The sequence below is a fragment of the Schistocerca piceifrons genome, chromosome 8 (genome assembly GCF_021461385.2).
Source record: "Schistocerca piceifrons isolate TAMUIC-IGC-003096 chromosome 8, iqSchPice1.1, whole genome shotgun sequence".
Taxonomy (NCBI): Eukaryota; Metazoa; Arthropoda; class Insecta; order Orthoptera; family Acrididae; genus Schistocerca; species Schistocerca piceifrons.
Genome location: NC_060145.1, coordinates 23241410 through 23256753, shown reverse-complemented (window position 1 = coordinate 23256753; position 15344 = coordinate 23241410). Strand labels below are relative to the sequence as shown.

General features: G+C 37.3%; 1 protein-coding gene across 3 annotated transcripts in view; it reads right to left on the bottom strand.

Annotated features, from left to right (window-relative positions):
- Positions 1 to 15344, bottom strand: part of LOC124712504 (acetyl-CoA carboxylase) — a 433982-nt gene that overhangs the window by 52244 nt on the left and 366394 nt on the right. For all 3 annotated transcript variants that reach the window (XM_047242805.1, XM_047242803.1, XM_047242804.1), the window contains exons 20-22: positions 15101 to 15304; positions 9265 to 9383; positions 1010 to 1301 (exon numbers count right to left, since the gene is read on the bottom strand). In XM_047242805.1, the coding sequence (XP_047098761.1) occupies positions 1010 to 1301; positions 9265 to 9383; positions 15101 to 15304 (615 nt within the window). The remainder of the gene's footprint in view (positions 1 to 1009; positions 1302 to 9264; positions 9384 to 15100; positions 15305 to 15344) is intronic.

Sequence of the window (15344 nt, the reverse complement as noted above, 5' to 3'; positions counted from 1 at the left end):
AGTTAAGTTTTTTGGAATAAACTGTTCAGCAAATGCCTCATTTAGTTCTTATTTAAGAAACAGAATGCAGAAAGTTACCCTGGTTGTTCAAATACCACAAAGAGGGACACCACATCATTTTCATGGAGAAAAATTACAAAGGGCGTCCAACAGGGTTCGATTACTGGCCATCTACTGTACTTACTTTATGGAGATGAGTCTTTAACTCATGCAACAACAGAAGACAAGAACTGATTACTAGCAGTGACTCCACTGGTAGTAATGATGAGAAAGGAGAGGCAATAAGTAGCCAAAAACAAATACATGTGGGTAACAGTTAGTTTCATCTAGCAAGGATCATTTGCACGATAAATCATAACAATGTGGAATGAATAATTTTACAGTCGCATCACAAATTAATTTCTAAATATGGCTATATGCTAAACATTTATAAGTTTTATTATTATTATTATTATTATTATTATTATTATTATCATCATCATCATTAAATATACTGATGTGAGTTAGTAATTCCTACCTGCCACTTTTACAATCACAATAATAGAAATTCTCCTACAGAATGGAAGGAGTTGTTAAGAAGAACTTTTTCAGTTTGTTTTCAAATTTTACTTCTTTATATATCAGACATTTTATATTATTGGGTAAGTTATCCAAAATTTTAGCTGCCACATTGTGCAGCACTTTTTGTGCTAAAGAAAACCTTAATGTGGATTAATGAATGTCATTTTTCCTTCTGGTATTGTAATTATGTACATCATTGTTCCTTTTGACCTGCAGTGGATTATTTACAACAAAATTCATGATGGAATAAATGTACTGTGAAGCAGTAATCACAGTGCCTCAGGTGTTTACAAAATCATAATAGGAAGATAAAGTAATAAAAAATTGCCAAAGAAAATGATAGTCAACTTAGGACAAGAAATCCCTCCATAAATATATTCGTAGAGGTAACTCCTATGCAACAATAAGAATAAATTAGCTTTTTCCTCTTGTAAAACTGCGTGCTTACCCTGTCTTCTAGATCTTGACTATTTGCCCTATTGTCTCCAAGAGACATGCTGATGTTTATGCTGGTAGACACACGCGACTCACTGCCACCACTTTCAAGTGCATCCAGCACTCTCGCAGAGACAGTAGCTGGTGAAGCAAAGTCTTCAATTAAATCTAACATCTCATCTGCATGTTGTTCAAATTGCTCAAAAGTCTCAAATGCAGCCATGCAACCAGTTCGCTGCCAGGTTGCAGTTGGAGCAACAGCAGACAGTTCAACATCCTGTGCTTCTGTAGTGTATCTTGCAATCCTGGAAAAACAAACAATAAATTTGTGCCAATGCTGCAAAACTAGAAAAATCCATTACTAGTCACAAAATATAAAAGTAATTAATGCACACAAGTGCATAAAAGGACAATAAATTGTCAAATATTTGGAAAAAGTACTTCTTCAGAATCAACAGGAATTCACTGAATGTTGCTAAGTACTGTATCCTGCCACAATAGCTTGACTCTTCAGGTAATATTAGCACACGAGTTCTGTTCCTGTAGAGATGTTGGTATTTATTACAACAAGCATGATAGCTTGTGATACCTGGGAAAGATAATATTCTACACTTTAATGGCAGTTTCAAGGTAATGTTCATCTGAAATAACTATTTCAGTGTGGAAAGTTATCCCGTACATATTAATAAATCTGTCACCAATCAGCTAAAGCTTCCATGTTGTAAATTATTATTGTTATAGCTGCCGTCTGAAGTAGACCAAAGCCTGTTTCAGTGTTATATAGCAATGCAGTACTGAGTAATACCCAATAACAATGTTAATAACAATAACAATAACAATAATAATAATAATAATAATAATAATGTGGAGCACGATTTCAATACACGCCTCTACCACAACTGAAATTTTCTTATTTATACTTCAATGGCAGCAACTGGAAATGAGATTCTGCTTATGATCTCTAGAGTTCAGTTACTAAAATAAGACACTAGTTACTTATGGAGTTAGTCATCACATACTTGCATCCAAATTGTTTTGTGTTTGAGGTACATCTGACGCAACAGTAGATAAGACTGAGTCGTTGACCTTTCCTTAGATAACAATATTGCATAAATGACTGAAACTGCAAAGGGGGCAGGGCTGCTAAATTGGCTGCAGTAACTAAAAATTTTTAACTTTAACACAGGTTGAGTATTTACTCTGACTGATCAAATACTAACACAAAATAAACATCCCCAACCTGATGGGATATTTTTTAATCTGCTGAGAATCATGGTGTCTCATAGCATTTGCAAACGAACTTGTGCAAAAGAAGTGAGAGTATAACTTAAAATATGTTAAATAATGGTAATTCCAGGTTGGAATATTAACAATACTGGCCGAAAGCTCAGTCTTTTTGTTGTGTCTGTCTGCCAACTCACTGGGTCATCTTTACAATGAGTAGCAATTTATGCTTTTCATAATATTGTTAATATCATGTTAAGGTGGCACAGATCTCGAAAATTTAAATGGAGTATAATCGTAGGATAAAAATGAACTTTTTTAAGTTTTTTTTATCTGAGAGCAAAAATTCGAATAATGACAAGGAGTCAGCAATGAATTAGAATAAGTAACCTACACGAAGGTTCCAGATATCTAGCTGAAATGCAAAATACATGGCTGTTAGCTTGTTAAAATGAAAACATGTTTTCTATTTGTCAATTAATGATATTTTTCTAACTTAATTCAGGAATAAAGGTCCTAGTAACTGTAAATAATCAAATGTCAATCCACAGCCCATTAGTATGCTGTTAACAGCCTTGGCGCTTTGCAGAATCTAATGGGATTTAGCATGTCTGTGGAAGTTCCCACAGTTGCTGCACACGGTGCCACTGGCCAACTGTTCCCAGCCTAATAGTATGCTACGCAAAGGCATTATCGGACTGTACTGAGGAACTGTTGTTGCTAAAATTACATGTGCTTGTGTAGGCTGTGAACAGTGGGTGATGTTATCTGTCTGTGAATAGTGGTTTGCTGCATTATTGTTTCCGAAGATTATCATCTGACTGAAGTCATCTTTTAACCAAGGTACAGTAACTAATACAGAAAGCATATAGTATTAAAAATTTTGTAGTATTTCCACTCGTACTACAGTTGTACATGTTGCCGATAGGTAGAAATATTTGAAATAAAAGTATGTTGCTACTACGCTTCTGCGATGTATATTAGTCTGAAAATCAGTAATTTTTTACAGATGCCATACTGCTGCGTACCATTCTGCAAAAACAAAAGAGTAAAAACGGTTGGCATCAACCACGAGTTTTCGATTAATAATTACCTAAGGCAAACATGGTCAAGACCGATTTCTCGAGGTAACTTCATGCCTAATACACGGACAAACTCATCAGTAGTTTGCAGTGAACATTTTATGGAGGCAGATTATAAATCAAGTTCCAAGATAAAGATTCTCAAAACAGATAGAATTCCTAGCAGATTTCCTGATTATCCTCCCCATAAAATTCCCATAACTGTAATATCGAGACGACAAGTTGAAAAGAAGCCTCCAAATAATCAAATATACCGTAAACATAAATGATGTGCAGACTCTGGGCAAGAAACCTGCACAAACGTTCCATCAAATGAAGTCACATCAGCTGGAGTTCAGACAGAAGACAACGTGCTTTCCAGACTGAAACTCTTAGAAAAAGAACTAAGGTCACAGAAAACTAAGGCATGGAGACTAAAGAGCAGATTGAAAAGGCAGGAATGTAACATCTGCGTGCTATAAGAACGACTTTCACACTATGAAAATAATGATATCAATATAATGGAAGGAAACATTCCACGTGGGAAAAATTATATATAAAAACAAAGATGAGGTGACTTACCGAACAAAAGCGCTGGCAGGTCGATAGACACACAAACAAACACAAACATACACACAAAATTCAAGCTTTCGCAACAAACTGTTGCCTCATCAGGAAAGAGGGAAGGAGAGGGGAAGACGAAAGGAAGTGGGTTTTAAGGGAGAGGGTAAGGAGTCATTCCAATCCCGGGAGCGGAAAGACTTACCTTAGGGGGAAAAAAGGACAGGTATACACTCGCACACAAGCACATATCCATCCACACATACAGACACAAGCAGACATATTTCCGTTAAAACCTGTGGGAAGCGGCTAAAAATGATCAGTGATGTGGGAAAAACGGAAATGGAAATAAAGCGAAAGTTATTAGAACTGGCCGAAATGGTTGTTTAAAAGGTGAAAGGAGCTGTTTTTGAACTAGAAACTGTGGATATTATAGTGGCGGTAGTGCTGAAAGCGGCAAACAAAAAAATATTTTTTTGGTTATGGTTTGGAAGTGGGTTACGTATTATTGAGTATATATATAGGCGGGATAAAATAGTATAGCAGATTACGGTAAAAAGGAGAAGGTGAATACAAAGTGAAACTACTGGCAAAAACAGAAAGAGGAAAATAAGACGACAGAAAAGATTTCGAAATGCAACAGTGACAATAACAAACGTAATTGTTGGATTCAAATTAATGATATCAATATAATGGAAGGAAACATTCCACGTGGGAAAAATTATATATAAAAACAAAGATGAGGTGACTTACCGAACAAAAGCGCTGGCAGGTCGATAGACACACAAACAAACACAAACATACACACAAAATTCAAGCTTTCGCAACAAACTGTTGCCTCATCAGGAAAGAGGGAAGGAGAGGGGAAGACGAAAGGAAGTGGGTTTTAAGGGAGAGGGTAAGGAGTCATTCCAATCCCGGGAGCGGAAAGACTTACCTTAGGGGGAAAAAAGGACAGGTATACACTCGCACACACGCACATATCCATCCACACATACAGACACAAGCAGACATATTTTTGTTTGTTTGTTTGTGTGTCTATCGACCTGCCAGCGCTTTTGTTCGGTAAGTCACCTCATCTTTGTTTTTATATATAATATGAAAATAATGAGTATCATAAAACCCTGGGGTCATTATCACAAGAAAGTAAGACTTTTAAAACTGAATTTTTGCTAGTGCAAATAAAAAATAAGATGATAAATTGCCGCAATGGGGCAAGAATGTAATAAAACAGTGCGTCACTTTGCAACACTGCTCACCCAAAGGTTAAAATATGCCAGAGATTTTGTGCTAAAATTGCCCAGTGACCGTACTCTTTCTCGGTTTGTTGGTGATATTTCACAGGAGACAGCAGTTACATCTCTGATAAAGTCAAAGTTGGAAGCAGAAGCTACCTGTCTAAACAAGGCAGAGATGCTATGTCGCTTAGTAATTGATGAAATATCAATTAAGCAACAACTCCAGTAGGACAGGAAATTAGATGCATTCTTCCAAGAACAAGATTCAATGCAGGAGCAGCATCTTGAAAATGGTAGCGAGTCAAAATAATGTGGGCAAAGAAAATTACCAATTCTGGCTAATCATTTGTTATGTTTCATGATAAGTGGACTTTCAACTAAATTCAGGTTGCCAGCAGCATATTTTTTCACTAAACAACTTTCTGGTGCACAACTATATAAACTTATGTTGTCTTTGATTTACAAGACCGAACAATGTGGTTCTTTTGTGCTTCACATTGTAACAGATAATCATAAAACAAACATCAAAATGATGAAAAGTTGTGCGGAAGAAAATCACTGTATCAGAGTGTCACGTCCAGAAAACTGAACGGCCGCTGTTTCTAACTTTCGATCAGTGTCACATTTTAAAGAATCTGAGATCTCTCTTTTTAGAAAGAGATATGTTTGATGGCGAGGGAGTGATTTCTGGGAAATACGTGAAACAGCTACACAAACTACAAGCTTCAGAAATTATAAAACCTGTTACTTTTCTTTCTACGAAGCACATTGATCCCACTAACTTTGAAAAAATGAACGTTAAGCGTGCTAAGCAGGCATTTTCGCCAGAAATAATTTCTGCACTAAAGCTTAAATACAGTAGTCACATTCACGAGAAAGCTTTGGATTTCATTTCTTCAGGAGCTACGAGAAAATACATGGGGCATGTGTTAAAATGGTATACACTTCATGATGTTAGCAATACATCACGTCATACACGAATTCGCAATGATGGCAGAAAGCAATAACTTTCAGTTGATGATGAAAGGCTAGAATGGCTACAAAATCAATTCCTACTGTACCTAGACTCTATTAAAAATGAAAGCATTAGATCTGAGAAGTAATTATTAAGTAATGAAATATATGAAGCAATAAAAACTAACATTTACCTCAACAATTGAATGCATAAAATATATGCTAAATAATGGCTTTCACTTTGTCTCAGTCACAGTTTTAGCAGCGACTGTGTAGAAATCTTCTTCAGTAGACTGCAGCAAACAGCCGGCAGTAACGACATGTTGGAGTGCAGAACATTGACTTTTAGTATGAAAAGAATTTTGAAAACAGGTTTGTTATCAGTGACTTTGGGTACCAATACAGACACGGACGAAAAAGCACTTCCAGTATGGAGAAATTCACATGCAAAACCATCAACACCCAATAGTCAAGAGGTAAACAAAGAGAAAGAGCAGTTGCCAGCTCATATTACCCAGATACAAGCTGCCATGTGTGAAATGCAACTTAAGTCCTTGGGGTTATTAAAACTCTCTTATGCTCCTACCATTATTAGAGCAATCTAGTATATCCTCCTTAGAAAGTAAAATTTTCTCCCTATGTAAATCACTTTTGCCAAGTTTAACTTTTTTTTTTAACCTACGCATGCTAATAATGAGTTTTATATATCTTTTTTTTAAATACACAGCTTAATACTGTTAAATTATCATCAATGGTGTACGTCAGTGGATGTGTCATAAAGAAAGTATTATATGAAATATCCTGTTCATCCCACGAACTTCAGATTTTAACCAGTCTGCACAAATTTTCCTTAATGTATCTAATATATTCCCATAACATCACAGAAAACAGCTTGACTTACCCGTCAATGCCCTTCGTGAATCTGCTAAATACTGCGTCAGATTTTGTGGCAAGTGCTCTACCGTACTTTCGAATTAATGGTGTGAGAAAACATTTGGAAATGCATATAATGCCAGAACTAGAAAAAGCAGCTTGCTTATGTTGTAACAGCGGGAAAAATCACTCAAAACTTCTTAGTGTCCTTACGTGCAAATATTTCTTACCAATTGTGCTGAAGCAGATAACTTCATTCACCAGAGAAGCTTATGAAAAACCAAAGTTCTTGAACTCCAAACCACCAAACCTAAAGGTGCTGTGTGTATAACACCATACAGCGTGACATGCAGACAATCAGTGTCGCACACATATACGTAGGATACCAATAAAAACTGATTTAATCTACTTTATAGAGAAGTTTTAGTTTTTTTTTTTTTGACAATAAACAGAATTGGCGAAACCATATGTTACTTCTTTGTGCTCCAGTGTGTTAATGGTTTTGCCAGTTTCACTGAAGCAGATACCCTCCTCTGCTAAAACAACTGAACAGTCAGCAGGCAGTGCTCCGTAGCAGCTGGCTGAACTAGACGGTGTAACAAGCAGAGAAATGGAGTGCCAAGGCCGTTAAGAGCGTACTAGTCGGCTATGGTCAAGTATACATTGAAGTGCACATTCACACCGACCCCCAGCACACCTTGCTCCTCAAATGACGCCATTTGCATTGGTGCTGATACAGTGTTTACACGTCGGTTAAAAATGTTTAAAACAACTGATCAGTCTGCCGACTGTTAAATAGTCAATGATTTGGTTTCTGAGAGTAAGAAATGTTGCTAAGTGGAAATTCACTGGCAGGTAAGTGTGTTGTATGGCCCAACCAAAGTGTGTAAGTTCATAAGAGCTTTCAAGGAGAGATGGGAAGATGCCCATGACAAATCGTGATCAAGCTGACCATCAGTGATCTCAGAAGATTTGGTTAATGCTGTGGCCAAAAAGATTTGTGAAGACTGGCAGGTAAGTGTGTTGTATGGCCCAACCAAAGTGTGTAAGTTCATAAGAGCTTTCAAGGAGAGATGGGAAGATGCCCATGACAAATCGTGATCAAGCTGACCATCAGTGATCTCAGAAGATTTGGTTAATGCTGTGGCCAAAAAGATTTGTGAAGACTGACGATTCTTAATTTCAACTTGAGTATTGGAATTACCCAGTGTGGGTAGAACAACTTTTCACAAAACTGTCTCTGATGAGTTTCAGTTTCACAAATTGTGTGCAAGTTGGGCTCCCAGACAGCTTACTGAGAAACACAAAATGGAGAGAATGGCTTGTGCTCTTATTTTTTACTGATATCATAAGAAAGGTAATCAATTTTTAGAGAACACTGTCGCAGGGGACATGGGTTTCTCACACAATACCAGAGTTTAAATATCAGTCAGTGAAATGGTGTCACATGATATCACCAGTCAAAGTCAAGGCCAAGCAAACATTCTCAACACACAGTGTTATGACCAACTATGTTTTGGAATGCACATGGAGTCTTGTCAGTCGAGTTTATGCACCAATGGACAACAATACGTGCACCTGCTTTCTGCACTACCCTAACTAAACTTTGCCATGCAATACATAAAAAGCAACATGGCCCTCTAACATCTGGTGTTTTGTTGCTACATGACAATGTCAGACCCCTTTCTGCCATTCACACCCAAAATCTGATCAGATCTTTTGGATGAGAAGCGACTGTCCACACGCTGTACAGTCCAGACTTGCCAATGAGTGATTTTCACCTGGTCTGCTACATAAAGGAGTTTCTCACCGGCAAGTGCTTCACGACAGATGACGAGGTGAAAGAAGCAGTTAAAGAATGGTTATCCTCACACTCTGCAAACATCTGTGACTTAGGAATACAAAAGCTTGTAGAATGTTATGACAAAATTTTAAACAAATATGGAAACCAAGATGAAAAATAGAAAAATGTAAGGAATTAAATAATAACAGTTTTTTGAAAAAAATCTGTGATAGTTTATGTTTTATAAGGAATCGAACATTACTTTCCAAACAAGACTTGCATCATCAAAAGATTTCTCTTCTCATAGTGTAAACTCTTAAAATTCCAAAACTTGAGAACTATGCTACGAGTGTGTTGTTTTAGGCCAACGCAGTACCCTTTCTTGGTGGATATCACTCTCAAGTGGTTTTTCTATTTATCTCTTGTATAGTCATCTTTTTAAACAAATATCATACATTTATTAAATAAGCACAGCATTTGTATTTTTAGTGTCTCCCTCCTACTCAACATATACTTTCCAAATTACCAAAAAATCATGCTTTATATAAAAAAAGCATAAAGCATTCAGTTTTACCTGTTGGGATGAGAGGATGGTAGCAGGAACTGAAAGTGTACTAAACTGATCTCATCAGAAAGCTCTAACAGTTGCAGTGATGTCACTTCATAGGATATGTAGGCTCTGCGAACATAAACCTACAACAAGAGAAAATCATAAATTTTTCACATAAGTTATTTCCACAAATAAAAAAATAAAATGTTATACTATCGCGTAGGACCTCTCTCTCTCTCTCTCTCTCTCTCTCTCTCTGTCTGTCTGTCTGTCTGTCTGTCTGTGTGTGTGTGTGTGTGTGTGTGTGTGTGTGTGTGTGTGTGTGTGTGTGTGTGTGTGTGTGGCGGGGGGGGGGGGGGGGGGGGGGGGCTGCATGAGTGTGCTCATAAAAAGAAATATATAGGTCTTCAATGACCTTGGAGTGGCACGCACAGAGCACAATTATAAAAGGTCAAATTGGACGTTATCTCGGCATATTTTCATGTTACACAAATTTGTGTATATCAGTCCAAAAGAAATGTTTATTTTTCCACATCAAATATTCTGATAACTGCCCCAATTGTCTGTCTCGTTGTATGAATAAACAGATGAGATTTCCTTGTCATGTAGACTCTAGTTGGTGTGTGGCATGGTGATCAAACTGTCTTTCAGGATATATTCAACTGGTGGTTGTGACAACATGGCTGAACAAGATTGTTCTCTGGCCACGTGAAACTGAAAATCATCAAGATTTCTGGTGCCTTTGTAACACATTCCTTTCCAGTATTATATTTATATGAAGTAAAGAAAATGGAGATTTTGCATTTTTCAGTGCATTTTTGAAGGGAAGCACCAATGAATGATTCCTGGGCCTTGGTAGCTACAAAAGATCAATTCACACTGACTTCCATAACCATATCTCAAGGCACCAATCATGCGTTCATAGAAATACCTGATCTATGGTTTGCACATTGTCTGACAAGGGAAGTGTTAGTCGCAAATTTCAGTGGTACAGAACTTTTTAAAATATAGATCCTTGGATTAACAAATGTATTTTGTGAAAAATAAATCAATTATATCAGCAGAAGAGATACTGTAGGTAACATGCAAAAAACTATGAGCTTCACAACTAACTGTAGTAGCTAAGACACTCAGACATCATTAAGCACTGTCTGCTCTACATGAAACACAATATTAGGATGCAGAATCCTCACTCAGAAGAAAGGTTATTTTCAAGAATTTTAAATCCAAAATTTGATTTCTGTATCATTTTATGGTACTGAATATGGGCTACAGCACATGCACAATGTACTCAATGTAGCAGTGGATTTTCTTTTCTTTTTTTTTTAATGGAAGTTTAGGGATAAGACTTTGTCCAAAAGCTTGGTTATGTGTGTTCTGACCATGCATCTCATCATTGTGAAGGATACCTTCTCTCCCACTGATTACATTCTTCATATCCCCATCCCAACCTAGGTGTCTCAAATCTGCTTGCCCAATCCATGGACACCAAAAAATCACAATTCATCGCTCCCTTGTCACCTGTAGACATGTGCAGTAAACAACTGCCACTTCAGTATTGGTGTACACTTTAATTCTGTTTATTTGTAGAAATGAATAAAACAGTCTAGTTTTAAAGAAGTCACATTTCGCACTGGCCATTCAATCATGCGGGGTGGGGAGCGCGCGCTCGCACGTGTGTGTGTGTGTGTGTGTGTGTGTGTGTGTGTTGTGTGTGTGTGTGTGTGTGTGTGTGAGAGAGAGAGGGAAGTAAATAAGCCACTGAAGGCCCTTGGTTCATTCTGAGACAAGTATTTAGACACAATAATGGCTCTCAGGTTTCTTTGTCGATTACTTTCACTGAAAGCTGACCACTATGTGCAGTTGTTGAATCAATGTTGCATAAAGAAGCTAAAATTTTTGAAATAACAAATAACATTTCTAACCCAGAACGAGGACACAAAACTAAAATTATGGGAACCAGTGCGTGCCTGGTTGCCACTGATTACATAATGTATTAAAAATTATGGGCACACTTATGAACAGCTACTTTGTCAGTAGCTGACACTGTGAGAATTCGTAGCTGTATTATAAACTACGTTATAGAAACACCTAACCACAACTAATTTAAAGACCTATTGGGATCCCCCAATCCCCTGAAGACATTTATTTTTCCATGCCATTACTGGTTTCAAACTTTCATTCACCATCAGATGGCTGCATTATGAGATGAACTGCTAATCAGATGTTAGTTGTTTTGTTTTGTCTGGTATCAGCCATGTTCATTGGCATCATAGCAAACAAAACAACCAATGTCTGATTAGCAGTTTATCTTGTAATGCAGCCAACTTATTATTAACTAAAGCTCAAAACCAGAAATGGCACGGAGAAATAAAATGTGTTGAGAAAAAAGGCTTCAAATTAGTGGCTAGCAACTGTCTTTATAACATAGTGTGTGTGTGTGTGTGTGTGTGTGTGTGTGTGTGTGTGTGTGCGCGTGTGTACACTTAGTAAGAAATAAGTTCAATATGACCTGGCGCAATCTATTGGGCAGACACACTAAGTACCAAATGGATTTCAACACAACAGAAATGAAATACACTGAGATGATAGCTAACAAATTCAGATACAAAATCACTCACTCAGATGTCATCATGTGTTTTCATACTGTATCAGATGGAGGAGAGAGACAGATTTTATAATCCAAACAGAAAATCGATCCCATTTAATTAGAGAATAGAAGTTTAAACGTTTTAAATTACTTTTAAGTAAGTTGCACAAATTTCTGTCATATAACACAAGTATTACCACTAAAAACTCTACTTCTCATGACGGAGTAATCACCAGATCCTTTCTTCAAACACTTTTACATGCTGTGAAGAAATATGATACGTATTTACATTGGTTATGGGACATCCAAATTTATTCAACAAAGTTTACTCAAAACCATGTTTTTAAAATTTTCAAAGGTTAATGACTCACCATTTAGTTGTAAACACCAAACTAGTTTCTGAAGTTCTATTTCAAATACCTCTTCCAAAACAGCCATAAAGGAAACCATGGAGAAATTTGGAAAGTGGTTAAGTCTCAAGCAGTAGACATAAAAACTTTGAGGTATGTTGGTAACATTGCAATTCTGTCGAAGGACTTGGAAGGGCAGATGAACAGAACGAATTGTGTCTTGAAAGAGGATATCGGATAACTATGAACAAAAGTAAATCAAGGGTACTGGAGTTTAGTTAAATTGCACCAAATCAAGTGACACAGAGAGAATTACGTTAGGAAATGAAGCATTAGAAGTAATAGATAAGTTTTGTTCTCTTAGCAGCAAAGTAAAGAGGATGTGAAAAGCAGACTAGCAATAGCAAGAAAAGTGGTTCTTAAAAAGAGGTATTTTCTAACAATGAATATAATTTTAAGTGTTAGTATATCTAATCCGAATTTCTCTCTCTGAAGTGTACCATTGTGGTCTTCAATCCAGAGACTAGTTTGATGCAACTTTCCATGCTACTCTATCCTGTGCAAACTGCTTCATCTCACAATACCTACTGCAACCTACATCCTTCTGAATCTGCTTATAGTATTCATCTCTTGGTCTCCCTCTACGATTTTTACCCTCCATGCTACCCTCCAATACCAAACTGGTGATCCCTTGATGCCTCAGAACATGTCCTACCAACCGATCCCTTCTTCTAGTCAAGTTGTGCCACAAATTTCTCTTCTCCCCAATTCTATTCAATACCTCCTCATTAGTTATGTGATCTACCCATCTAATCTTCAGCATTCTTCTGTAGCACCACATTTCGAAAGCTTCTATTCTCTTCTTGTCCAAACTATTTATCATCCATGTTTCACTTCCATAGATGGCTACACTCCATACAAATACTTTCAGAAACAACTTCCTGACACTTAAATCTATATTCGATGCTAACAAATTTCTCTTTCTCAGAAACGCTTTCCTTGCCACTGTCAGTCTACATTTTGTATCCTTTCTACTTCGAGCATCATTACATCTACATCTACATCCATACTCCACAAGCCACCTGGCGGTGTGTGGCGGAGGGTACTTTGAGTACCTCTATCGGTTCCCCCTTTTATTCCAGTCTCATATTGTTCGTGGAAAGAAAGATTGACAGTCTGCCTCTGTGTGGGCTCTAATCTCTCTGACTTTACCCTCATGGTCTCTTTGCGAGATATACGTAGGAGGGAGCAATATACTGCTTGATTCCTCGGTGAAGGTACGTTCTCGAAACTTCAACAAAAGCCCTTACCGAGCTACTGAGCATCTCTCCTGCAAAGTCTTCCACTGGAGTTTATCTATCATCTCCGTAATGCTTTCACGATTACCAAATGATCCTGTAACAAAGCACGCCACTCTCCATTGGATCTTCTCTATCAACCCTATCTGGTACGGATCCCACACTGGTGAGCAGTATTCAAGCACTGGGCGAACAAGTGTACTGTAACCTACTTCCTTTGTTTTTGGATTGCATTTCCTTAGGACTCTTCCAATGAATCTCAGTGTGGCATCTGCTTTACCGACGATCAACTTTATATGATCATTCCATTTTAAATCACTCCTAATGCCTACTCCCAGATAATTTATGGAATTAACTGCTTCCAGTTGCTGACCTACTATATTGTAGCTAAATGATAAAGGATCTTTCTTTCTATGTATTCGCAGCACATTACACCTTTCTACATTGAGATTCAATTGCCATTCCCTGCACCATGCGTCAATTCATTGCAGATCCTCCTGCATTTCAGTACAATTTTCCATTGTTCCAACCTCTCGATATACCATCGCATCATCCGCAAAAAGCCTCAGTGAACTTCCGATGTTATCCACAAGGTCATTTATATATAATGCAAATAGCAATGGTCCTACAACACTCCCCTGCGGCACACCTGAAATCACTCTTACTTCGGAAGACTTCTCTCCATTGAGAATGACATGCTGTGTTCTGTAACACAGTTAGTTATTTTGCTCCCCAAATAGCAAAACTCATTTACTAAATTAAGTCTCTCATTCCCTAATCTAATTCCCTCAGCATCACCCGATTTAATTCGACTACATTACATTTTCCTCGTTTTGCTTTTGTTGATTTTCATCTTATAGCCTCCTTTCAAGACACTGTCCACTCTGTACCCTTGTATGGAAGTGAAACATAGAAAATAAAAGGTTCAGGCCAGAAAACAATACAAGATTTTATAGAGTGGTGCTAAAGAAGAGTGCACAACACCCGAGGTCAGATTGAGTAACTAATGAAGATGTACTTAATCAAACTGGGACAAAAAGTAATTTATGGCGCAGATTGACTAAAGAATAGGGAACACAATGAAGCATCAAGGAATCATCCATTTAGTAATGGATGGATGGGAGAGAGAGGGAGGGGGGGGGGGGGGGGGGGGGGGAGAGAGAGAGAGAGAGAGAGAGAGAGAGAGAGAGAGAGAACTTTTAGAGGGAGACCAAGGCTTGAGCACAGAAGCACAGAAAGCAGGTTCAACTCAAAGCATGTTGCAGTAGTTATTCAGATAAGTAGAGATTGGCACAAAATAGACTAGCATGGTGAGCTGCAACAAACCAGTCTTTGGATTGAAGGTCTCAATAACAACAAAGACAAGGCCATTGTTGTATTACTGTGTACTTCAACTGACACCTGTAACCTGTATAAGTAGCATAAAATTTATCCATCATATATATATATATATATATATATATATATATATATATATATATATATATATATATATATATAAAAAAAACACACAAATAGAGCCTTAAATATCACATTTTTTGTAAACTTGAAGCTTTTGCAACATAAATGTAAATGCATGTCATTTCTTTAAGCAACAGAGATAACAATTTAATTATACTAACCTCTAGAGATGCATTGCACACTGCTTTATTGGTATGGAAAAAGAAATCGTGCAAGATATCAAAGATGGATGTTTCAGACATGATGAGTTTCTGCAAGTTTTCAGGATGAAAATCGTGGCCATACATGTCAACTGCAGACAGAAAAATTGATTCCATTTGATTGTGCCGCAGTTCATAAGCTGGCTGGTGAGCAGCTATTAACACCTGCAGAAAATAAAGAATAATGCATCCAGTTAAAAAAATG